This window comes from Aplidium turbinatum, chromosome 5, assembly GCF_918807975.1.
Source record: "Aplidium turbinatum chromosome 5, kaAplTurb1.1, whole genome shotgun sequence".
Classification (NCBI taxonomy): domain Eukaryota; kingdom Metazoa; phylum Chordata; class Ascidiacea; order Aplousobranchia; family Polyclinidae; genus Aplidium; species Aplidium turbinatum.
The window spans coordinates 23,717,793-23,744,329 of NC_137476.1; the positions used below are offsets into that span (position 1 = coordinate 23,717,793).

Here is a 26,537-nt window from a genome sequence, read left to right on the forward strand (position 1 = left end):
TTGCATAAGGCAATTAAATTATTGAACAGGGGTTCCTCGTGCTTTTGGAATGTTTCATTGGGTTCCGATCCACCAAAAAGGTTGAAAACCACTGGTAGGCTATATAGACAATCTACACATGGAATATTGCAATTGCTTACGAACATTGACAAAAGAACTTGACCTTTCATGTTGATGTTTCACTTTTAATGTAAATAAACTAATTTCAGTTCATACAATCATTTTTTGTACTTCCTTTGTGCAATTTTAGATATGTCCCATCGGTCCCATAACACTGTCCCATCGGTCCCATAGGTATATTTTGAATAACTCAATAACTAAACTTAATCATAATATTTCAATAATTTTGCGTAATACCTCGTAAGTTTCTGGATCTACAAACTATGAAAAAATGGAAGACGTAGCATTTATGTTGGAGTCGTTATTAACAAATAAAAAAATCTGTCCCATGGGTCCCGCACCTACCCTACTTCTTGGTTTAAGCCAGAGACCTAGTGATGGGAGGCTTGGAGGCAATCGTCTCTCAAAAAATGTTTTAATACGGTTTCAACTTTGTAATACCATTGTAAGTCACGTTGAATGACGTTTGCCTCCAAACAGTTGCATTATTCCCCTTAAAATTTTATTTCTAGCTACGTCACTGGTCTCAGCTTATGTGAGCAAGCGGACAAAGCATAAAAAAAAATATTTCCAACATCTTCATCTGCAATGTGGCGTCAACTTACGTAAATAAGCAGACGCTTAAAGGATGTCAAAAAAACGAAAGAAAATTGTCATTCGTCATTTACATAGTAGCTCGGTCTATTTCATAATTTGTAGAAACCAATAATTGGATGCTTTTAAGGGTGGACTGGACACGACCAAGGAAATGTGCACGGCCTTTCTTCTCTACTATCCTAAAATAGCGGTATCAACTTGTGTATCAGCTTCCGCTGAAAGTTATCGCCCTTTTATGACCACTATTGGAGTTGATAAAGTGAAGTAAGTGATGTTGATTTAGACAAATACTGTACTTTAAAATGCAAAAGCCGAAGAAGCTAATTGTAGAGAATGGTAAAGAAAGGTGTCCGCCGCGACAGCCTATAGTTGGTTAAGCGCCAGACTTTGTGCAAGAAAAAACCGCAAGCGTTGTTCAAACGCAGACGATTTGGTGTGTTTGTAGGCTACAACGCATTTTGAGGACTGCTTCCATTCAGCGTCACCTATAGTGTGATTGGAATAATTTACAGACGTTTAATCTTCAACAAGCTGAAACTTCAGTTTGTCAATCTCAGTGACCTGATCAGTGTCGGACTGTCGGCTTCATCATTCTCCCAACCCCTGCAAGAAAACAAAACTGCCAAAATTTAGCACTCAAAAAAGCTTTTTCTGTCCGATAATAAACATTCTCAGAATCAATCAAATAAAAATCAGGCATATCTGCACCTGCCGATGTTAGACTATTGAAATGGACGCCAAGTCCAAAGTTATGATAAACTTTAATAATTTACATACAAAAACTGATATAATAAAATTGTTCAATTATCTTAATAATGGACAATCAAAACAAAGTAACGCTAGCTGGTTTAACATGTTTTATTACACAGAGATATAACATAATTGTTACGGCCAATCTCTATACAAATCAAACGTCATATAAAACCGTTCAGGTCTACTGAATCTTACGTCATGGAATTTTTCTTAAAAATGAGCCAAAATTGCACCATCGTTCGTAAGACTTGTGTCAAACCTGTTTAAACATGAAATATTGCATCATCACCTTTGAACACCTGTTTGAATTGTGTGACAATGTCTTTCACTATTACGTCACAGTACTGCGTACGTGAGTTTGAGATATTGATATCTATTCTGATCATTCGTAAAATTGTTGCTTGAAGTTAGTCGCAAATTTAACTGTTTCGCTTAGTGCTGCTAGCTGGACAAAATTTCCGTCTTTTATCCAAGTAATCTGATCTGTAGTGACAAGTTTTAGTGGTGTACGGCGTTGCATTCCATTTTCGACAGCCAGGTGGCTAATTTTACAGAAATACAATTTTGAATAGACGTTTCAAAGGAGTGTTTCTTTTTCGGTCATTACATGCAGACGAACGGATTCGGGAATCTTATGTTACAATTTTCCTACGAAGAGATTATGGTTTACCGCTGTGACCATAAAAAATAAAAGACGTGACTTGTTAGCTGGTAAGCCAAGAAGCACTAGAAGCATAAAAAATAAAAGACGTGACTTTTTAGCTGGTAGGCCAAGAAGCAATAGAAGCACATAAAAAATAAAAGACGTGACTTGTTAACTGGTAGGCCAAGAAGCACTAGAAGCACATAAAAAATAAAAGACGTGGCTTGTTAGTTGGTAGGCCAAGAAGCACTTAGAAGCACATAAATAATAAAGGCGTTGTTGTCAGTTGGAACTTAGAAGCACAAAGAATAATAAAGAAGATTGTTGTTGGTTGGTAGTCTACAGAAGAAAAAGATTAAAGCCGTTTTCTTCTCAGTTGGTGCAGAAGAATTAAAGCACAAGAAAATTAAAGACTTTTCTCAGTTGGTACTGAAGAACTTCAACCAAAAAATTAAAGAAAAAACAACATTGACATTCATTGGCAAGAAAGAAGATTAAAGACAATCCATCTGTGCTTGAAGATTCAAGTGAACGAATCCAAGCAAGTTTTGTGGAACTTTAGGACTTCATATATATAACCCTACAACTATTGTGCATTTTAATTGTGCATTTTCAACTATTCAACTATTGTATAACCATTCAACTATTGTGCATTTAAATTCTTTTTGTATTTTTTCGGTTTTTGCAGTTAAGTTTTTTATAACTTAATATTTTGTGTGTTTGTGTCAATTTTTTAATTGTTAATTTAGCCCCAACATTTAATATGTCTACACTCGGTGGCGACAAGGACTCGACCGCCGTAGACTCGACTGAGTTTAAGCCTGATGATGTTCTTTGCGGTCGGGCAGGCCATTCTGGGGAGGGACCCGGTAACGATGAGGCTAAGTCAGTTCGAGAGGCCGGCATCTTAGAAGGGATATTTTGACTCAAATTGTGGAACTTTCTGTAGCCCTATGTTCTTTGAGTGATAAGCAGGAACTGTTAATTTTTCGATCTCACTTATCTACTTTAGAAAAGGATTTACGGCATTTCCAAGCTCTTTTGAGTAAAATTTTTAACTCTGCAATCTTGGCAGAACTTCGTGAGAGGGTAGATCCCGAATTTAACTCGTTAAAAAATGCCTTCGAACAAAAAGTAAGTGAGTTCTCAGATATGTTGGATGCTGACATACATCCTGAGGATAGCGCCTCAAATGTAAGCACTAGGATGTCTAGGACTTCGTCTCGGATAGTTGCACAAATTAACCTACAGCTCAGAAGAGAGGAGCTCCACATCCAAGCTGAGGCCGAAGCGAGAGCTGCTGAGGCCGCCGCCAGAGCTGAGGCCATACGAGCTGAGGCAAAAGCTGCTGGGGCCGCCGCGAAAGCTGAAGCGAGAGCTGCTGAGTTCGCACTCAAAGACGCACAGTTGAGGGCTGAACAACGTAAAGAGGTAGCTTTGGCTGAATATCGATCAGAGGTGGGCTCCCGGCGTAGTTCTAAGAAGGGCTCTTCTAGCCATTCCAGAAGTGAACATCAATCGCAGTTTAATTTACATAACCTTTTCCAGACGCCTGTTCAGTCCGTGAGTGGACCAGTGCAATCCACACGTTTTCCAGCTGTTTCAGGAGGTCTCGAGGCCGCGGCTGAGGGTCTTCCGAAGGCTGTAGAGCCAAGGCCTGCAAATTATACCCGAACTCTTCCCCCAGAGCGTACAGGTCACGGGGCCGCCATTAGCAGTAATGCTTTGCCCCCTTCACAGTTTTCTGCGCCGCTAGTTTTTGATCGCCCAGCTACACGTAATTTGGGTGGTTGTGAGAGGCGCGTCGCGTCTCCTGATTTTAACATGTGTGAGGATCGTGATCGGGCTGGGCATGTGACAGCCCCATCAGCCCTTTAAGGGATATAGCTTGTCTTCTCCCGCTAAATCGAGTTTTCAACAACAGGATCGCTTTTTGAATACCAAAATAGTAGGACGTTTTTCGATAAGGCGGCCTTGATTGGTTACGATGGTAATAATATGCCATTTGTCTTCTTTAAAAATCGTATTACGGCCTTGATGGCAGCTTCGCCCTTTAAAGGAACTCGTTTGACTTTGTTACAAGCAGCTTGTGTTAGAACAGCTGCGCAAACGATTGCTAATTTGGTTTCTGACACTCCTGGCTTGTCAGAGGAAGACAGGATAGAAATGTCATTAGCTCACTTGTCTCAACGTTTTGGAGTTCGTGGAGGTCTTTTCGCCGAACCGGAAATTAGGAAGTACCGCTATGGTAGCAAATTGACTTCGATCTTTTCCAGTGATTTGAAAGAGTTTAAAGATGAATTGTCGCAGTGTCTGCTTTACGCGCAAGCTTATGGTCAGCGTGATAAACTAGAAGGACGTTTTGTTTTGGATTTGGCTAAGCGACTCCCGTTTGACGCTAAGCAGCGTTATCTTGACTTTTTAGGTGATCAGTATGGTGGCACTGATGAGCCTACTTTTCAGAGTTTGTTCGATTTTGTAGTACGGGAGGAAACGCGCAAGTCGACTGATTTTAGCATTATGCTAATGGGCAATTCTGGTGAGTCGCAGCATTTTAAAAAGTTTGGCAAAGGAAAATGGCCTTCTTGTCCGGTTAGGCAGACGTCTGTAAAACCCCATCATAATGTGATTTCAGGGAGTTCGCAGTACTCGACTGCTGTTGGCGCACCGCGCGATGGTGTGGCCAGACGTAGTGACATACCGGCATGTTTTTATTGTTCGTCACGTGGTCAAGTTGAATATCATTTTTTGTCTAATTGTAAAGATTTTTTGCGCTTGACACCTAAAGATCGGAGAGATGTTATTGTGAAAGCTGGCAAATGCTTGAATTGTTTGCGCCAGCATATGGTTAGGGATTGCGTTCATGCAAATAACTGTCGTAAGTGTGGGCCTAACAACGATAGGAAACACTATTTTCTTCTGCATGATTTTTATGTGACGTCACGTGATTCTCTGAATTCGACCAGCAAAGATGATGCTGGTGCCAGAGTTCCTGTGCGTAATGTTAAGATTGGAAATGTTAAAGCAGCCTTTAACCGCGTTACTGCTGCTCGTGTTTTGAATCCAATGACGGGTAAATCGAAGTTGGTGTATTGTCAGCATGATCCTGGTTCGCATTTGACGTTTGTTTCGAGTGATTTGGTGTGCGAACTTGGTCTTAAACCGTACGATAAAGCGTCGTTTAAAATGGATACCCTGGCTGGTCAGAAAGCTACTTGTGCTGACCTTGTCAAACTCAACATCCAGTCGTTAGAGACAAATGAACTGTTTTGTGATATAACCTCGGTGGTTAACTCAGCTTGGGCTGACGATGTTAAAACTTTACCGCATAAACAAGATTTAAGTGGTTTCCGTCATTTCATGACGTGAATATGTTTCATTTGAATGATTGTAGTACTGTAGATGTACTGATTGGCAACGACAACGCTTATTTGAAGTGGGCAAAAGAAGAACGTGTTGGTGAAAATCGTAGTGAACCGCATGCTTTACTCACTTCTCTCGGTTGGTTGGCTTGTGGTGGTAAGTCACCCTTAGATGAAAACGTTGCAAATGTGTGCAGAGTGCAAACGTCTTCAGAGTCGGATGTCATCTCTGGCTTTCAGCGTAAAATTGAGTCTCGTGATGTAGAAATAGCAGACCTGAATAAAGTCATTCAGGATTTGACCTTGCAAAATGAAACCTGTGAATTGTCTCGCTATGACATTTTGGCTAGAGAACTTGTCGAACCGAATATTGAGTTGAAAGATGGTCGATTTGAGATACCTGTACCGTTGAAGGAAGATATTGATTTACTTAACAATTTTGTGTTGGCGTCAGACAGAGCTGCTGCTTTAAGGAAGAAGGCTTTAAAACAACCTGAACTTCGTGATTTCCTTACTGACACCATGAAGGATCTTAAATCTAATGGCTATATTGAGCGTGCTGGTGAAGCAGGAAATGTAAAAGGATTTGAATGGTATTTACCTTACTTTGTTACGTCACAATTAAAAAAGCGCATTGTTTACAATGGCAAGTCTGAATTTCGAGGAACTTGTGTTAATGATGTAATGTTTTCGTGTCCTGATTTGTTAAACCCTCTGGCAGATCTCTTGGCTAGATTTTGGCGGAGTAGATTTGGTTTCGTGGCCGATATGACCAAGTACTTTTTTCACATTTTGGACTCTTCAATTCGTAAGCCCAATTTTATTGAACTGCTTACGTACACCAGCAGTGCCGTTTGGATCGTGAACGAACGCCCTTTGGTACCTTTGAGTGACGACCCTAGGGATTTTACTGTCATCACCCCTGCCTCACTTTTGACCCCATACTTAGACCCATACGGTGCTGTTGGGCAACCACATGATCGTGACCAACTAAGAAGGGATTATCGTTTCAATTTGTCACTTTCTCAGCAGTACACATGTGGGTACACATACGTGTTTCCTCATCAGGAATTACTTAAATCTGCGATATACATAAAATGACAATTGTAAGATAAATTTGACTATGCACGTCTATAACTGTAATAGGCCACTACAGACTGAAAAGCACAAACTGAACAAGTGATACAAGAATGATTACGAGTAAATTATACGGCAGAAAAAGATCACATGAAGTGTAAAGTACAGGTATATGACAAACATTAGAACATACACAAAAGGAACGATGAGCCACCGACGAATAACTACGTACTGCACACCTCATATGATCTGTTACAGTTTTTTGTTGCTTTTTAGCTCGAAGTGTCGTTACAGTTGTAATAATGCATAGTTAGATTTATATTATAATTTTATGTTTATTGCAGATTTAAGTGATTCCTGATGAGGACGTTTGTGTTGATTTTTTAACTATATCTCTGTGCAATAAAACATGTTAAACCTGCTAAAGTTACTTTGTTTTGTTTGTCTATGGTTGAACAAAGCAAACTCTGTACCAAAGTTTTATCTTGTTACAATAGGCTACTGTAGTTAGAGTATAGTTAAAAATATTAACTCTACATTTTCTTAGTTTACAGTATTAATAAGGAAAACTATAAGCTAGGGGTGTTGGAAACAAAAATATTTCGAAAAGTAATTTGTTCGATGGAAAGTTTGACGTTTTGGTTTCCCTTGAAGATAAGGTTTTTGATGAAGGTCATAACGTGTTTTTGTAATCATGATTGGCTGATGAAACTACATGCATGACGAAAAAAGTATGCGGATTAAATTTTTGAGCCTCCTTTCTTTGTAAATGCAGCGTCTATATTTCAGGAGAATCAACATGGGTAAACCCGATATACGTGTAGATTTAAGTGATGTTATTGTTACGTCGCCTACGGAAATGGCAAATCAAACTCTGGATGAAGCAATAAGTAAGGTGAGTTGAACTTGCAAAGTTGTCAATTAATATTAGTAGGCTACTGTTGTTAATTATGTATGTTTTAAATATTAAAAAGTCCTTGTTAGTTTGGCATCTCTCATGTATGGTTTACCATTTCATGTAGCCTAAGTAGGATAGCCTACTACTAAGGACCAGAAATAATTTCGTTTGTTCATAGCACTGTTGTTTAATCATGTGTCTCTTTTTCACCAGCACAAGTGGAATCAAACAGCATCGGATTACCTCAGTGAATACTATCACTCGACTTCTCAATTCCAAGTGTGCTTGGGGATGGAACCAAGCCCGCAACCAGGGGGGGGCATTGGGGGCATTTGCCCCCCCCGAAATTTTAAGCGTTCTATGCAGTATGAAATGTACTATGAATAGACGTACGTCGTACACGTACAGCCATACTGTAGAGTGTAGACCAGTGTTTCTCAACCTTTTTTGGCCCAACGCCCCTTTCATGAGCTGGCAAAATTTTACCGCCCCCCCAACAATTACGATTAATTACGAAAAGCAAATATAAAACAATAAATACCGTACTATTAATACTACAAAAAGTGCTCAATGTCAAGCAAAAAGCCAAGCAGAACGAATTACATTAAATATAGGCTATTACCAGTCTTTAAAACCCTTACAGCCTGTTTTACCCTAAAAGGTGGATCATCAGAACGTCCTTATTCAAATAAAATTCTATTGGAATATAGGGACCTTCTGATGATCCCCCTGTTAGGGTGAAACAGGCTGTAAGGGTTTTGGAGACTAGTAACTATATTTGATGAAAAACAAATATATATTTGCGAGCATGAAAACAGTATAGGCCCTACTGATAGTCAATGTGAACCTTGGGCTTGGTGAGAAAGTGCCAGTTTCTTCACATCCGGTGTAAAGCCAGTGAGAAACATTCGAAGTTCACCTCTTATGTCAAGTGGGTTTCGCTGTTTGGTGTGGCAGAACAGCACAGCTGAATCCCTTTTCCACCAGCTATGAGGTAGGAAATGCTACCATGAAGATACGAGCTCTTTGACGAAATCGTTACGCTGGGCGATAGATGGGTTAAACCAGAATGGTCCCTAATAATCAAAACGCCCCCCCTTAAGCCGAGGTAATCATACCGCCCCCTGGGGGGCGGTACCGCCCCCGTTGAGAACCACTGGTGTAGACTATCGAAACCGAAAGTAGGCTACGCTGGTTGGAAGCCATGCTAACGATTTTGTTCGATAAATTAGGCTGGCATCCTCATTATCTGTTTCGTTAGCGTATACATAATGTCAGCATCCATGATCACCATAAAAAGCGTTTAAAAACAACTAAATAATTCGAGATCAAAAGCAGCTGCGACAGCGTGGTGAATAAGCTACTCAGTTGGGCTTAGGCATTTGTAAATATTTGTATTATCGTAATTTTCTTCCTTGGGTAGTCACAGCTAAATGAGAAAAGGTTACAAAGGCTAGTTTCCTTTTATGCTGTACTAAACAAAAACGTGATTGACATAAGTTATGACCACTGAACCGTAACATGGTAGTGCCACACACTCTTGTCCCTTATCAATGGGCGTGGACATTAACATAAAAATGTCACAATGCATCATTTTAATGTTTGTTCTTTGATAAAAATTAAATGCCCCTCCCGAAAATATTTTCTGGTTGCGGGCCTGGATGGAACCTTTACTACAGGTGGGAAAAAGTAGGGCCCACGGCTTGTTTTGAAAATTACTTTCTATTAGTGATTAATAAAATCTAACAAACTTCATTTAGTCATTTCCTCGATCTATATAGCAATCTTTCGCTTCTTAACAGCACTCATTATTTCAACAGAGTAAAAATATAAATCTTTTATTTTTTACAAAAATTCTGTCGAAGTAGAAAACATTAAACAGTGCGTCTCAAATAACAATGAAAAGCTATTTGGAGGAAAGTAGAAGTACTGGTAGGCCTACGGTAGCCGCTACCGTATTTGTATTTTATGATCAAACAATTGCATCAAACAATGCGTGAGAGCATGTTCCAATACATGCGCGACTGACGTGTGTGTGTTTACGCACTGAAAGTGAAGAGAAAAACACACTCGGAAAGGGAATAATATTTTGTCATGTAACCTGTTTAATTAAAACAATAAGTGATGAGTAGTAGTTTCTGCAAGTGCCGGCGGGCCGCATAAAAGGGTCTCGCGGGCCGCATGCGGCCCGCGGGCCGTAGTTCGCCCACCCCTGATATAGCCTATTGTGTAAAAAAAAGTCGGCTTGTAAATATAAAAATGGGTGGCTTGTTGATTGAAGTTGTTTAAATAATGATATTCAATTCCATTAATTTGTTGTCGATTATATGTTTGTTATATTGCAAAATTACCTTTTTTTAAAAGTAGGCTATGTTATAGGCTAGCTTATGTCAGTGATGGATAGGCTAGCTCAGGGGTCACCAATTGGCGGGCCGCATGCGGCCCGCCACGCTGTATCGCAGCGGCCCGCGGAAGGTATCAGCGTACAAGTATAACCAAAAATACTTTTCTTGAGGAGTTAAAGAGCACGAAGGCAAAAAATACTTTCTGGGAAGCATATTTTCGCTTTGCATACGATTCCATCGACCGACCAATCAGATTATAGTTCTAGGCGGGGGTCGCTTAAAATTATTCCCATGCGATGTCCAGCCACACTGTCCCAGTGGTTGATTAAAACGTCTGTTTTTGAATTTCGAAATTGTCTGTGAGCATGGGGTTGCTGATTTTTAGTTTGCAAATGTCATGTAAATACTAGTGTGCGTTTCACTGTTATTGTGTTTCACGAGCAGTGCTCTCTTTATGCAAGTTTTTGTCGGCAAAATAGGTCGGTGTGCCAACTCAATTTATAATGAATTGGTAAAATATTATATATAAATTTAAAGACTTTTTCTTTTTTTTTTTTTTTTAAGAAGAAGTTCTTTTATTTTGCATCATCAGCACATGCGAAAAAACAAAACAATACAAGATTACAATGTGAGCTAGGTTGTTTGCTGATGACGATGGGAGTGACAGAAGGACCAAACTGGTCATCGAGTCTGCCACACCCGTGTGGTGTCATGGCTTATTTAAAATGGAACGGTGTCGAAGTTGAACGCAAATATTGATTGATTGATATATTGATTGATTTGATTGATAGATATATATTATATACAACATAAAAAAAAAATTTCTGATTGTATTATGAAAATATTTAGCTTAGTAGGCTACTGCAAAATGTTTTTTTTTTAAAGAAATATAGAACGCTTCACGATTTTGCGTGTCATCCTTGCGCAGGGACCACGCTAATCTTCTCTGTATCGTTCCAATTTTAGTATATGTACTGCCGAAGCAAGTAGGCTACTGCAAAATGTTGTTAATCAACAAATTCTTGCCACGCTGATAAGCACCGCAAGTGACAGTTGTCTATAATAAAAGAAAGACGGTTTTATAAACTCTCACAAAAAGGATGAAAAACCAACTCATTGCTTTTTTAGAGGGAAGACTGTTCATGAATTACGATAGAATTACGATTTTTCTGTGATTTTCACAAGCGTTTGTTTCATGGTGCCTGGTGTCTTTTTCCCTGCTATTGGAGCCTATTTTTCACTGATATGTTTGCAGGTCACTATTGTTGCCTGTATTGCGATGTGTCAAACATTTCCTTGTTTACTGAAATTGTTAATTGCAAGATATCATTTGTGAAGCGAAGTGACAACACCACTCTTGCTTGGCGATGAATATTCTGACGAAACCGCTCGCCTCGCTATAAGTGCGCAAAACAAGTGGCCTCGTTTATTAGGCATTGTTAAAAAATTTAAAAGTGTTGTAAAAGGAGCTTGGCCTGGCAGTAGCGTTGTTCGATTAATTTTGTTGCTGCGGTATTCTAACATACATAATATAAACAACATGTAACGCTGGATACCGGGTACGAAATGCGTTGTTTTCTAACACAAGAGTCAACCTACCTAAAATTTTATTAGTGCGACCCGCCACAGCTCTCCTTAGTGCCAAAGTGGCCGCATGCAAAAAAAGGTTGGTGACTCCCTAGCCTATTAAATAATCACCAAGTAGAAGGAAAAAGAAAACGTGGCAGACAACCAAAACGATGGCAAGACAACATTCAATCATGGACCGGACTCAACTTGGCGACACTGGGCGAATTGGCTCAAAATCGCCACTCTTGGAAGCAAATAAACCATGTTGATGCGCAATCTGCCGCAGGCGGAGATAACGACTGATGATGATGATGACGTCATCAATTGCAACAGATGAATTTCGTAAACACGGGACAGGGGCTATGTGTTATGAGTGACAAGAATCTGCAGTATAGGCTAGAAGCCTACTGTAGCTTGAGTAATAGTGACTTATTTCATGGACTTATAGTAAACAGTCAAATGATCTTCAAATGGCCTACTGTGCTCTGGTAATAATTGATTGATTAAGCTTCACCATAATGCCAATGGTAGAATATCACTTAAGAACCCAACACATTTGCTAATTTTTATGTGTAGCCTAGTAGGCTATAATTCTGCTTCAAGTTAGACCTTGCTTGATTGAAGTAGCCTACCCGTACTTTTCAGTCTAAATTTAAAATTAACAACAAAACAAGCATAAGTAGCCTATAACACCACAAAGAAATTAAAAATTGATAAACAGTGAAGTTTGTAGTTTCGCTACGACAATAATGAAAAAAAATCCTTTTAGTTTGGTTTTCGTAAGATTTTTTCAATCGCAAAGCGTTCTGTAACAACGGCTTACAACACAAATCACTATCTGTTTAAAATCATTGGCTAGCTAGACTGTAGATCAATATTGAAATAGCAATTAAAAGAGCAAATTGTGTCCGGTGGCAAATCCTACTTCAGCTGAGCACCATGTAACCGAATTAACTAATCACAAAGCAGCAAACGATTTACACTTTTCCTCAATAAGAGAAAGGAATCGTTTCGTTTTCTATACATTTGTGCTAGCAATTGAAATTAAATTCCAAATATCGATCCACCGTGATTTTGGTAAAATCATTCGAAAACTTGTCCGCAATTGTTTCAAACATTAAAATTTATGTGCAACGTGCTTTCTGTGTTCGAAGATTTTCGGTTGTTTCGTGTTGAGTTAGTAATAAAAGGGATGTAGGCCTACCCGAAGGAAAAATGATACTGTTTCTTAAGAAACTTCATCTTTTTATGGAAAAGTGTCACAAATCTTGATTGCAACTTTTTGGTTTTCAAATAGGCTTATATGTTTCCTGCCCGGCTCAAGTTCTTAAAGAAGCTTTCTCCGAACATAAATTTCCTACAATCAATGAATAATGGCTAGGCTTACTACTGCACATGTAATGCAAAACAAACATACTAGGCTATACTGTAGGTACAAGATTTATATTTGTGATATTTTATTTTGCAGTCTTTCTCGATACGCGAGCCACTTTCCATTTCCAATCCAATTGGAAACGATGAGTTCGAATCTGTGTGCATGGCGCCATCTACCGGATTCCAGACCAATATAAATGTTGGAATGTGCGATAGCTCTTTGTAACATGTCAGATGAATTACAAGTTCGCAATTAATTCATTTTAATAAAGGAAATTACAATGATATGATACATAAGTGCTCTTTTGTTGAGAAGGAGCGATCTTCCTGGCGTCAGCACTACGGTACCTGACTAGTGAGTACTCACTAGAACAGCAAGCAATGTGTTCCGCTAACCATACCGGTGGACAGAGATGAGCAAGATCACCAGTATTGGTGATCTTGAAGATCAAGATCACCAAGAATAGGTGATCTTGAAGATCACGATCACCAAACTATGTGATCTTGAAGATCAAGATCGTAATCTTGAAGATCAAGATCACTTTTTGTGTAGCCTACTTGAAAAAAATGAAGTTTTTGATCAATAATGTTGCAAAAAATAATTACTATAAGCAACCTGGTAAAGGTAGGCTATATAGTTGGTATTGCTAACTTTTACTTTTAACTACTCGATCGCTGGCCTAAGAATTATAATTATAATAAGTTTGTGACTGTTGCTATTAGGCCTACCAATTGTTGACGTAGTTTGCGTAGAATCGCAACGTCACACCCAAGGCCGAGGTTAATTACAGTAGTTCTGAAAAAGTCGCAAAATTTGCAATTAGTTTTATACTTTTTATTTATAAATAATAAATAAATAAAAATAAACTTTGAACAACATCATGTTTTACCAAATTTTCGTCTGGTTCATGTCGAAGTTTTTATTCGTGTTACTAAGTAGTTTTAACTTTCACTGTATTGTGTCAATGTTTATTGCACCATTTACCAATCTGGCAACTTTGATACTGCTGTCTGCTATCATAAAAGTTCGGAAGTTTGAGGTCAGACAAACCGCTTCATACTCAGACCCTAAACAAGTCTTGGTCTAGTTGATTTGCTGCAATAAACCACTTTACATGACCAAAGTCGGCTAGAGTCCAGATTTTTTAACACTGCCATTCTAGACTTTTGAAACATCTAAAATTGGGTCAAAGAAAGCAAACATTTCTTTAAAATTCACACATGGAAATTGTGAACAAAGTTAAATCATTTTTTATAATACGTCAACATAAAGTACATGGAAGTTGACTTCTTTAATATGACCAACACAGAAAACTTTTTCAATTTTGAAATGGCAACACTGACCAGATTAGATGGAGACTTTAAATCGTCTTTTGTTGGACACACATCATATTAACAGAGGCTTAATGTTAGTAGTTGCCACTAACTACTTTGTACAGTACGAGTTCTAAAAAAATGCCTCTATCTAGGAAGTCAAATTCAATTTTAAAGTGATCTTGATCTTATTGTTCTTCAAGATCAAGATCACACAAAAAAAAGTGATCTTAGATCAAGATCAAGATCACCAAAAAAAAAGTAATCTTGAAGATCAAGATCACGCCCATCTCTGCCGGTGGAGCCTCCACACTAGCCATCAAGACTTTTCCAATAACATGTGTTTCTCGCCAAGCGATTATAGCAAGAATTGACAGTGATAGATACGTGTTTCGCAGATGAAGCTGGGCTCATTAGTATCGCATCTAATCAACACATGCTATTTTCTGTCTCTTCATTATTAAACATCATCTTACTCCCAAGTGACTAAAAAAAATCAAATTTAACTGTGTTGGGGGGTCAGTGGGTTCCCGATAACGTGTCTGTTGTAAAAAAAAATATAATTAAAAGTGTTACCATTGTGTAAAAGTGATGCCTATCTTAGCTCACTGGCCATCCAACGCTAGGCTGTGCAACGAAGAATAAACTGCAACACAGCAAAAGCAGTTTTTGTGGCAAACGTTGTGTAGACTAGATCAAGTCTAATTTTTCTGGAAATCGTGGCAAGATTATTTTTCATTTTTTCAGCACTTTTTGGGTTGTGTAAGAGCGGTCTAAAACATAAACTTGGATTATCTGCCCCATTGGCTTTGTGGTTAAGTGCCCGACACAAGATCAAGCAGCGCTAGTTCAGCTCTCGAGGTGTGCACTTAGGCAACGCATTTCAGGACTGCTCTCCATTGAGCGGCATCTAATGGAAGAAATAATTCACCTGCAGCAACACTACAACAACTATCGAAAACTTTAATTTGTCAATCTCGGTAACCGGCCCTACATCAGTGCTGGTTCAAAGTTCTACAAGTAGGCCTACAGTAGGTATGCGAAACTGTAAGGAATGACCTATCAGAGGCTTTGTCAGTCCGAGGAGTTTTATTTTCCTATGAGTAGCTAAGTTCAAACACAAACAGCTAAAATCGATTTCAGTCTGCCAGCAGCTACAAAATTCATTGTGAAACGAGCTTAAAATGTTTTGTCTTGACCAGGACCTCCAAGAGAAATTATAGGCTAACTGGTCGGGAATCAATATGAAAAATGAGCCCTAACAACATAATTTTTAGCAAAAAACAAAACCAAATTTTTGAAAAGAGGAAACCCTGGCAAATAAACTCATCTAAAAAAAATTAGCGACAAGGCAAAACAACCCCTCATACAACATATTAAGTTATAGAAATACTTGGTATAATTATTCATCTGAGGCCGTCGATGCCTGGTTCAGGCAAAGCAATTAAAGAATATATTTTACGAAACTGTAATAGGTAAAATATGGGTGTGGAATCTAGTTATGTGAGGTTAATTGGCTACCAGTTTTTATGATGCGCTATTTTTCAAACGACTTAGTTTTTCAGACTGTTTTCTCCATTGCAAGTTGCTAGTGGTAAAGGTTCCGTCCATGACCAACTCCTTGATCACGCGCCTGCCAGAAAGCAACTTGCAAATAAGGCGGCGGTATCTGTTACGGACAATCCTTCCCCAAATGAAACGTCACATAAAACCGTTGAGGTCTCTTACGTAATGGAATATTACTAAAACATGAGCAGAGATTGCACAATCTTTTGTAACACCTGTAAAACATTGCACAAACCATTTCAACACCCGTGGGAATTGCTTCACAATGTTTATCACTGTTACGTCACAGAAGCTGGTTACCTGCATTTGAAATATCTCAAGTCAGTTTCGTCATTTTAGAATTGTCGTTAGAAAGGTTGGTCGAATATTAAAACTGTTTTGCTTGTGCTTACCAACTAGACGAAATTTCCGTCCTTTATCCTAGTAATTTGTATTGTGGTGACAAGTTTTAGTGGCGTACCGCGTTGCTCATCCTTTTTCGACAGCCTGCGGTTATTTTTTCTTGAAATACAATTCGTGAAAAGACGTTTTCAGAAGAGTATTTTTTCGGTGTCATCGCATACCTGTTTTTTCAAAGATATTAGAAAGAATCATGTACAACAGATTATACTCGTTCTTAATTAGACATAAATTTTTCTATAGCCTAACAATCAATTTGGTTTCAGAAAAAATCATTTCACAAGCCATGCTGCTTCAATGCTAATAGAAAGTATCACCAGGATACTCAATGACAACCATCTTGCATTAGGAATCTTTCTTGATTTATCTAAAGCATTTGACACCATTGACCATAAAATATTGCTAGCTAAATTATATCATTTCGGAATAAGAGGCGTGGCCTATGACTGGTTCATGAGTTACCTGAGTAATAGAAAACAAAGAGTGGTTTTCAATGGCACACTATCTTCTAATGTTAACAACATATCTTTGGGTGTCCCACAAGGGTCTATCTTAGGCCCTCTTCTATTCCTGATTTATGTAAATGACTTTCCTAACTGCCTCGGAACACGGAACTGCAGTTATGTTTGCAGATGACACCACCATTATATATAAAAATAAAACCGTTTCTACTGTATATGATATGGCAAATCAAGAGCTTGTATGCATAGATCAATGGCTATCAACAAATTGATTGTCTCTAAATGTCACCAAAACCAAACATATATTATTTTCAAGTCAAGGAAGCAAGACACTATCATGCAACCCACCCTTAAATATTCGAAAAAACAACATAGAACAAGTTGCCTCAATAAAGTTTCTGGGAATAATTGTAAACGAGCATTTGTCATGGAAATCTTATACGGAAATCTTGCTTCAAAAAATAAGATCAACACTCTGCGTGACAAAAAAAATTAAGCTTTTCCTAAACAAACAAGCACTTCTCTCCATTTACCATTCTCTAGTTGAGAGTCAGATATTATATTGTAACTCAACATGGTGTCATGAAAACAAAACTTCATTGCAAAAGCTGCAACGTACATGCAATAACTGTCTTCGTATTGTATTTGACATTGACCGCAGAGAAAGCATAAAAGGTGTAATGGAACTCAATAATTTAAAATCAATTAACCACATGAAAAATACAGAGATTGCAACTTTCATGTTTAAATATTCAAAAAACCTACTTCCCACAACATTTAATGATATAATTATGTGTAAACAATCAAATAGCCTAACAACAAGAAGTAACTCTCCTTATATTCCGATATATTGCAGAATTAACACTTGCAAACAATCAATACGGTACATAGGGCCAACAGTTTGGAACAAGCTTCCCCCTACTATAAGAAATGAATGCAAAACTGTAAAAAGCTTTAAATCAAAAATGAACAAGCTAAATCTTCCTTGAAATAATCCTATCTAAGTATAACATACACCAAACTTACTAATATATTTTTTTTACTCAGAAATGATAGGCCAATGTGTGTAGATTTATTAGCAAAATAGTAAGGTTGTAAGTACTCCTACTGGCCTTCTGGTTTTTGTGTTTTTTTGTCCACAGAAGTTCTACAGAGTCTGCAGAAGTTTTTCCATCCTCTTCGACCAATCACCATCTTTTGATGAAGCGGTGGCCATGTGCTCCAACCAGTTGTTTTATATCAATATCTTGGACTGGATCGTCATGCTATTGTCTGATTGTTTATCTATTTTTCTAACATGCCGAATTGGCGTGTTTTTTTTCACTTTTGTTATGGTTTAACGTGTAAAACATACGGTAGCCTAACCCAGATTTATCATATTACAGTGACATGCCACTACTACATCCCAGCTGGCAATGCCTGTCGTTTTTGCATTAATTCAACGTTTGCTAACGTTGGATCAGTGTGGAGGTGACGAGTTTAGCTGACTGGGGTCTAAAATTATCGCTTAACAACGCAACTTTTATCAAAGCACGCTTGATATCTTCAAGATATAACTTCCCTGGGTATAATTGAATTTCCGCAAGATGATGATGTTGTTTTTGCTAGTTTGTTTTATTTGTTTTTGTCATTGTTTTCCAGTCGTCCAGTTATAGCCTATCTATTTTGTAAGTCGTGCAAGGCCAGTGACGTTCGGTGGCTTAAACCATTGGGAAAGCAACATGGAAATATGTTGCAGCAAGGTAGTAGGCACGAGGGGCGTAACCGTCGGGCGAAGCCCGAAGGCGTGTTGCCGAAGGCAACACTTCCAGCGGGGGGTCTGGGGGGCCTCCCCCAGAAAATTTTGAAAAACACTTCCAATTTGGTGCGCTCTGAGAGCATTTCCAAAACAAAATCTTCGGACTTTCCCAGTCCGAGGATAAAGATTCAATCAATCAATCAAACTGGGACTAGTCTAGAATGTTGGCTGCTTTTTTAGACTAAGCACAAAAACTTATTGTCAATGTCATCTGTAAGCATTTACGACATGCATTGGACTGGTGCACTAGTAAAGAGCAAATAATTAGCCTATAGGCTAAATTAAGCTAGTCCATTCTTGAAGAACACAAGTATGTTTGCTCTGAACTTGTGATGTCAGTCTATTAACCCAAAGAATTAAAAAAACACTTGTGCTGTTTCAGTACTGGTTGGTTAATGTACCCTTTGGAATTGCATGTCTTATTGTAGAATCTATGTTTTTTTTGGTAAGAGAACCAGCTTTATTTTCAGCGTACTCAGTAGCCTATAGTTACAAGCCCGAAAATCACTCATGCGTAGAGGCTGTATCCTTTCGCCTGAAACCAAAAGCAGTCGCTATGAGATACGCATTGACGTCACTGGGAAAGCAATTTTAACCATAACACCAGATAACACATCTGATTGGTTAAGCAGCTGGTGTCGTTTTGCAAAACGATTGAGGATTGGATAAAACGAAGGCGTTTTTCAATGTAGGGTAAGCACTTTTGAAAGTTGATTTCCCTGGAGCTTCAGTGATGGTTTCTGACAAAAGCGTTTGCGTTAATTGGCATTTATAGGCAAGAAATGCGGTTTGGTGAGAACTTAGACTACTCACAAGAGTTACGAGTAATTCTAGTCACGAACACAGTAATTTTCAAGTTAAAATAGACTTGATAAAAATAATAAGAAGTTAAACCTAGAATTCAGTCATTATATTTTGCATAGTTTTCGCTCAGGTAAGCACTGCTTTCCTTGCTTTCCCTCACCGATCGTCACTGTGCAAGGCCTATGGTGCGTTGCGCTTGAAATGGCTTTGCCCGTGGTAGGATTTTCTTTGCCTGCCTTGCTCGTCTTTGCTATGAGCTAAACGCATCAAGACGTGTTCCCCTTACGACCATCAGCACTCTTGATAACGCACCATGGCCGATCTTCATAGCAACTGTCCATACAAATCTTAAATATATCAGCTAAAGCAGTGGTTCCCAACCGGGGGAAACTCCCCACTAGGGGGGAATTTTGCAATTTTCAGGGGGGAACTTGGTTTTAGGATTGTAAAGCTTTCTAAGCCTACTAAGTTGGCCTAGACCAGAGCTTTAAAGCGTTGAGAAGGAGCCCTTTACTCCCGATTATTTAAGCAACTAAACTGTGCACTGACATGGATGCAATTGCAACCCATCACGTAGGCCTACTTCTTTTTCATGCAAATACACAATGACTTTCAAGAGGAAACGTAACCAAGCGAGTGCTTGAGCTCAGAGACGAACTTAAATTATTTTTTGACCTTCAAATAAAATTGGAATTTGTTTCATTGCTGAATGATGACAGATGGATTAGATTCCTTGCTTATTTGGTTGATATGTTTGGATAAACTCGGGATAAACTGAATCTGAAAATGCAAGGAAATAACGCCAATAGGCCTATACGGCAAATCTCCAATCGCCATCTCCGTTTGAAGCAAATTGCGCATCAACATGGGTTATCTGTATCCATGCGCCATTGACATATTGATACCATGTGACTTTACAAACTGTAGGCTAATGCTTCCATGCTGGCTCAAGGCAAGTTAGAAGAAAGTGATTGATTTATGTCACTGTCATTAAAAGATTGCCTTAACGTGGCCTGCTAGAAGGCTCTGCTGTCCTGATCGAGGGGAGACTACGTTTTGTCTGGCCTCTACCTTCCGATCAGCCTGGCTTGGGTGGCCCTTCCAGGAGCAGATGCCAGTACCGCTCAGCATTTAAAGATGCTTTGGAAGCTTTCCCTAGCAAGCTTGATGATTGAAAGAGAGAAGTTAGAATGAACAATTGAACATGTCACCATATTTAAAAAATTATCATTGGTGCTGGTTGTTGAAGGCAAAGAACAAGTTCTTTCAGAGTTGGAAAATAAATTGATTTTCCAACATCTCACAGCATTAGAATTCATTCGATATTTTCCTGAAATTTATGATGATGAGCTTGATTTAATACGAAATTCATTCACATTGTTGATGGAAAAACTTCCCGATAAATTGCAGAATGAATTTTTAGAACTCAAAACGGATTCTTGCACAAGAGAAATTCAAGAAACAAAAAAATTCAGAGAAAAAATCGATCACTGGATTTTGGCCATTAACGTGTAATTCCTATCCCAAAGTGACAGAGAAAGCTATTCGAACTTATCCTTCTGTTTGCTTCCACTTATCTATGCAAATCAGGTTTTTCAACTCTTGCAGATGAAAAGAAAACAGAGAAACAGATTAGACGTGGAGAATGATATTCGTTATGCTCTTTCCAATACACTTCCACCACATTCATGAATTGTCGAAACAAAAAAATCACAAGCTTCACACAGACTGTTAAATGCATTGCCTCTTATATTTTGAATGTCGTTGGCTCCAGCTCGTGTCCAATCGAATTTGGCTTTGGATGGTAACGTCATATGTGACTTTGGAGGCCCAGTCTATGATGAGAAGGATGTGGGGGAAAAATCACATTGTATGGATGGTGGGGGACGTGGTAGTTTTAGATTTTCTTTTCTAGTGTTTCGTTTTTTATGGGCCTTTTGTATTCTGCTTTTTCGAAAAATTTTGTGTATTCCAAAGTTGATCTGTCACTAGCAAGTTGTTCCCATGAATCCAGATCGATGTTTGCATGGATGAGGAAGACTTTCAGCTGGTCTTTGTATCTCTTTTTTTTTTTCTTTGAATAAAATACTTTTCAACAACGTTCTTCATTAGCCTACCGTAATTAAATTATTTTAGTATGAAAGGGAATATTAGGCTACAGGCTAAAAAGCTTATTACTAGTGAAACTTTAGTTTATCTTTAAAGACTTAGATTAAAATATTAATGTAAACGAGTTTTTAACAAACTAAATTTATAAGGGGGGAATTTAGATTTGAATATTGACTAAAAGGGTCCACCGGATGAAAAAGGTTGGGAACCACTGAGCTAAAGCTATGTGGGCTAATAAAGCTATAGCCTAAATATATGTTGTTTATTTGTTTTTTGTAACATTTTCTTTTTTATTTTCCCTTTATATTTTAAAGTTTTCTGAAGGTGTTGCGACCGTGCCAAATTTCTTTCAAATCAATAACTTAGCCTACTTCGGTCTCAAGCACGTTTTAACGTTCGCGTTTTGTCGCTTCTACCCTTTTCTCGACCTTTGCTATGTTGACGTGTATTGTTTTGATATGATGGTCAGAAATAAAAACAACTGAACTGAAAGGATCCGAGAATTTTATGTTACAACTTTCCCACGAAAATATTATGGTTTTCCGCTGTGACCAGTGTCTTTAATACAATATCGTAGGATAGCTGTTAAATCAAGATAGCGCTGGCGTTATTTTCATCCTCAAAGAAAGTTCACGACACTTGATTCTTGGAAGATTTTTAATATCGAAGTTTAGCCTGCTCCTTCAGAGATGGAGGTCAAAGATTTTAAGTAAAAACTCTTGTCAATGACCGAAACTCATCTCTCATCATTTGCCAGATCGCCCACGAAGTCCAGAAATAGAGAAAACCAGACACAAACACATGCAGTGTTGGTTGCACAATTGAAGTATAGTTACGTTTCATTTTTTTTATTTCAATAAAAGCAGCAACTTTACACGGCAACCGTACGTGATACAGTGACAACCTGATTACTATGACACTTGAGTAAAAACGACTTGTTGACTTACCATCGCAGAGCATGGCAGTTTGTATGACTAACTTTTTCGAGCAATCAATTTAGTGATCACACACAAACAGCGACAGTGAAATTCACACAACGTGAATCAACACAACGGTATTATTGAAATAACAGTAGCCTAAGCCCCAGGTAAAATAGCGTACGCTGTTGTGTATATTTAATAGTTTGCACTATAAATACAGATTTCATTCTAATTCATTGTGTGAGAAACAAAAACGATGGAAAAGTTCAAATGTTCTGCTCCACGTGAACTTTGCAACATCGCACAAAACAAAATCAGAAAGTGCAGCCATCTACCGATACGAGCACCCCCAATCTACAACATCAACCATAATTTTAAAATAAGCCTATTTACAAGAATTTTGAAACAGCTTTTAATTTAAATTGTGATATACGGAAGCACCTTCTGGCATGAAAGTCATTTTAAAAATTTTAGACCTTTGGCAGACAACCAAGTTTCAGAAAGCTCCTAAATATCTTCTTGTAGGCCTGGCATGCAGCATTTAGACACTGCAGAACAATTTTTTTAATCACTTATCATCCGCAATCACTTCCAAAACATTACAATTATCTGAGGGATTGCCAGTAACCGATTTGATGTCGACCAAATTATCCAATGCCTTGCAATGTAATGTCGATTGAAAAGCATTTAAACCTACAGCATCTTTTCAGATACACAGAATTACAAGATGCTATCAATATGAATCATCCAAGGACGTATTCAATACCAAATAAAAAGGAGAGTAAAATAATTTGAAAAAATAGGAACTTATTCTGAGCTCTATTATACTAATCTAGGTAAAAGAATAGATAGGTGAATCCAGAATATGTTGCAAATTGCAATATAACGCTATAATTTTAACCTGTTAAGTGAGCAATATACAGTATTTTGCAACTCGCACAACTGTGCGTGAGGACGCCCAGTATTTTTTGTCGCATTATTACTTCGTAGAGTGTTGTGGAGACCACAACGCAACAAGCTTTTCTTTTAAATGGTTGCCTTCTTTTGTGGTATTGACTATTTAAAAAAATTCAATATTGGACTATTTCTGTCAAACTGCAATTGTCATTGGAAACAATGTTCGTCGGTTCTTCACACGCTGCAATAGCGCCTTCCAGACAAAGGGCACGAAGGGAAATTAAATGTGCCATGAAAAGCTGCGGTATCGAAATCGACCGGTAGCGGTATCGAAATCGACCGCGTTACGTACAGTAAAAGCGATAGGCTCAAACAACAATTGTCGCAATACGCACTTAACAAGTTAAATTACAACACTTGGTCTTTTAATTGGGCCATATCATAACAAATTGCAACACCAAAAATTTTCTTTTGATTTTGCTGGATTTTTGCTTTCTGGATGAACATTGAACAAGCTTCCACATAACCATGTGCGCTTAAAGTCATAGATGGAATTTCAGTTGAAAGCGGCAACAACACAGCCTAACAATATAAGCAAGAGCAATGATTACTAATTTACAATATATCATACATGGTTGGGGCATCCAGTCTCAAAAAATAAGACAAACTTTAAGCGAGAAAACATCATGGGGAGTTGGTTACTGGGTTATATATCGGATGTTGGTAGATTAGAGTAATCATTGCGAGGTTTAGTACCGCTACTGTTTGCAACTGACCAATCATCGCTTCTGTTATTATCAGCAATACCATTTCTACTAACATCGTCAAGCTCTTGAAGCATCTCTTGACAGTTTGTTTTTCTATAATCTCCATGTGATGCTGCATCCTGACGTCGTCTGAGCACAATGCAAATGACATCAAACTTAATAATAATGCAATTTTGCAAAGTAGGCTACTTTAGAGCAGACAATTGTACAAAATTCAGATTGTTTTGTACTGCGCAGTTTGTGCTTTTTGACACAAAATAATGATGAAACTAGGACTTCAAATCGATTTTAGCGGCTGAATAACAATGATAGACTAGTGCCTCTTCAACGCACTTATATACGGTACTGAGCAAAAGAATAACCTAGGCTTGTAACATACCACTGATGATTTGTTTACTAAACTGACTGGGCTTGCTAATGTCGTTTTTAACATGGATAAAGTTTTTTATCTAACAAATGATTTACATACCACTACTGTGTATTAAAAATTAATTTTAAACTGGAATAAATAAGCATAAAGTTAGTGAATTTTAGGCATTGGTTTACCAATACTGCAAAAGAGGGATTATCATATTTGAAAGCACCTACCATATACTTTTGAACAATTTTTTATTCCTGTTACATGTTAGTGCTCTTGTTCTTCAAGATGCAAAACAATGGATGTTGGGTACAATTCAACACTATGTCTATTGTCTATATATATATATTATATACAAACAATAAGAATAAATATTACATACTAATACTACAAAAAGTGCTCAATGCCAAGCAAAAAGCCAAGCAGAGCGAATTAAATCAAATATAGTTATTACTCGCTAAACCCTTGACAGCCTGTTTCACCCTAAAAGGAGGATCAATAATATTTGATTTATATTATTATTATATATATATATATTATATGTCATCACACTGCATTTGCAATAAAATTAATGACTGCAAATCAGTAGAATAATAAGAAAAAGCATCCTTCAATGAAACGAGTAAAAAAAAATCTAAGAAAACAATGCACTACTTACTTTCTGTTGACAAAATGCATCACAATCATTATTGAGACAATGATAATCATGATTGCCAAAGTAACAAAGTATGGGATTAACCAAACTTCTATTCCTGCATTTCCTTTTAAATGGTCTGATGTCAGCTTGTTTTGTTGTTCTCTTGATAGTGACACCATTTCTGCTCTTTAGGTAAAAATTATAAAAATGAACTGTATAAAAACAAATGAGCGTGGTAAACAACTGCATAGATATCAAAAACAAACAAAAAATTTAAAACAGTTTCATAAAGTACAAATGGTATTTACAAAATTCTCAACATATTGTAAACAATGTAATTTTCTTCTTTGTCATATATGAGCCTCTGGTCTGGGGCCGAAGGTCTATCCTGCTACCACCCCAGATCAACAATGTTCTCGGACTACACTGGAAGGCTACTAGAGAGCAGCCACTCTTTGGTTTCATTATGCAAGAGTTACGCACACTATGTTTACAACATAACAAATTCAATTTTTTTTTTTAATAAGTCAGATCTACTATCAACCAATTGAAATCAAAGTTTAATCAACAACTTATACTATATTATATAATTCATATTAGTGACACAGGTTTCACAACATACAAAAGATCAAACCGTTTGGGAATATCAAAACCCAGAAAACCAAGTACAGACTGGCAAAACACAAAAAAGTTGCACAAAATTATTTTCAGCATAGTACCATATGGGACGGGTGCAACCTAATTCGTACCATGAACAATTCGTACCGTCAGTTCGTACCTTGAAAAGATCGAGAGAAAAAATTTAAAAAAGCCGCAGTCGCTGATTGCAGTTTCCGCAAACATTTTGAAAGGGTTAGAGTATCTGAGTAGTGAGTAGCCTATCGGTATCCGCAAACAAACAAACTGAAAAGATCAAGAGAAAAAAAGAGAACATCGCTGATTGCAGTTTCTATTTTTCCACAGTTTCCGCAAACATTTTTAAATTTCCGGTAATGCAAACATTTTAAAATTTCTGTTAATGATCCTAAGAGTTTGCCGAAGTCGCTGATCGCAGTTTCCGCAAACATTTTAAAAGGGTTAGGGTTGATCGGAGTTTCCGCAAAAATTTAAAAGGGTTAAGGTTTAAGGCTAGGGTGTTTCCGCAAACAAACTGAAAAGATCGAGAGAAAAAAATAGAACAAAGCTGAAGTCGCTGATCGCAGTTTCCGTTTTTTCCGCAGTTTTTGCAAACATTTTAAAATTTCCGGTAATGATCCTATAAGTTTGCCGAAGTCGCTGATCGCAGTTTCCGCAAACATTTTAAAAGGTTTAGGGTTGATCGGAGTTTTCGCAAACATTTTAAAAGGGTTAGGGTTGATTGGAGTTTCCGCAAACGTTTTAAAATTTCTTTAAATGATCCTAAGAGTTTTTGTTTGTTTGCGGAAAATTTTAAAATGTTTGCGGAAACTGTGATCAGCGACTTTGGCTTTTTTAATTTTTTCTCTTGATCTTTTCAAGGTACGAACTGACGGTATGAATTGTTCATGGTACGAATTAGGTTGCATCCGTACCATATTAGCTTACAGACGAAACCGGCTGAGCGCCTACTGCTTAAATGTATCAATTCTTTTATTGTAACAAAGTCTGAAATCCCAAACCAAATCCGATCTAATAAGTAAAACTATTGGTTTACTGTATCCCACATAAAGGAATATGTCAGATAAGTGTATCAGCGTTTGCTTCTCCTTTGCATACGGTACTTCATTCATTTAATGATATCACTATCTTTG

General features: G+C 37.8%; 2 protein-coding genes and 1 non-coding gene across 3 annotated transcripts in view; 1 reads left to right on the forward strand and 2 right to left on the reverse strand.

The window, feature by feature from the left end:
* The window catches only part of LOC145770797 (DBH-like monooxygenase protein 1 homolog), a 30,579-nt gene extending 17,311 nt beyond the window's left edge, over positions 1 to 13,268 (forward strand). The window contains exons 12-16 of the mRNA XM_082582525.1: positions 845 to 981; positions 7,342 to 7,447; positions 7,664 to 7,739; positions 9,110 to 9,129; positions 12,833 to 13,268. Of these exons, the coding sequence (XP_082438651.1) occupies positions 845 to 981; positions 7,342 to 7,447; positions 7,664 to 7,739; positions 9,110 to 9,129; positions 12,833 to 12,964 (471 nt within the window). The 3' untranslated portion in view covers positions 12,965 to 13,268. The remainder of the gene's footprint in view (positions 1 to 844; positions 982 to 7,341; positions 7,448 to 7,663; positions 7,740 to 9,109; positions 9,130 to 12,832) is intronic.
* Positions 10,679 to 10,785, reverse strand: LOC145771426 (U6 spliceosomal RNA). The gene has a single exon (XR_014289216.1). It is a non-coding gene; the product is annotated as a U6 spliceosomal RNA (small nuclear RNA).
* A 7,865-nt stretch (positions 13,269 to 21,133) lies between the features above and the next one.
* Positions 21,134 to 26,295, reverse strand: LOC145770825 (uncharacterized). The gene is made up of 2 exons (XM_082582555.1): positions 24,790 to 26,295; positions 21,134 to 23,902 (listed from the first exon to the last, which is right to left on the reverse strand). Exons 1-2 carry the CDS (start codon positions 24,945 to 24,947, stop codon positions 23,713 to 23,715), a joined length of 348 nt encoding a protein of 115 aa, XP_082438681.1. The 5' UTR covers positions 24,948 to 26,295; the 3' UTR covers positions 21,134 to 23,712.
* Between the last annotated feature and the right edge of the window lie 242 nt (positions 26,296 to 26,537).

Excerpts from the sequence above, each read along its gene's own strand:
- LOC145770825 (XM_082582555.1), bottom strand. The coding sequence starts at position 24,947 with ATGGTGTCACTATCAAGAGAACAACAAAACAAGCTGACATCAGACCAT. Across the intron at positions 23,903-24,789 it reads ATGCATTTTGTCAACAGAAA|ACGACGTCAGGATGCAGCAT; the intron begins GTAAGTAGTGCA and ends CATTGTGCTCAG.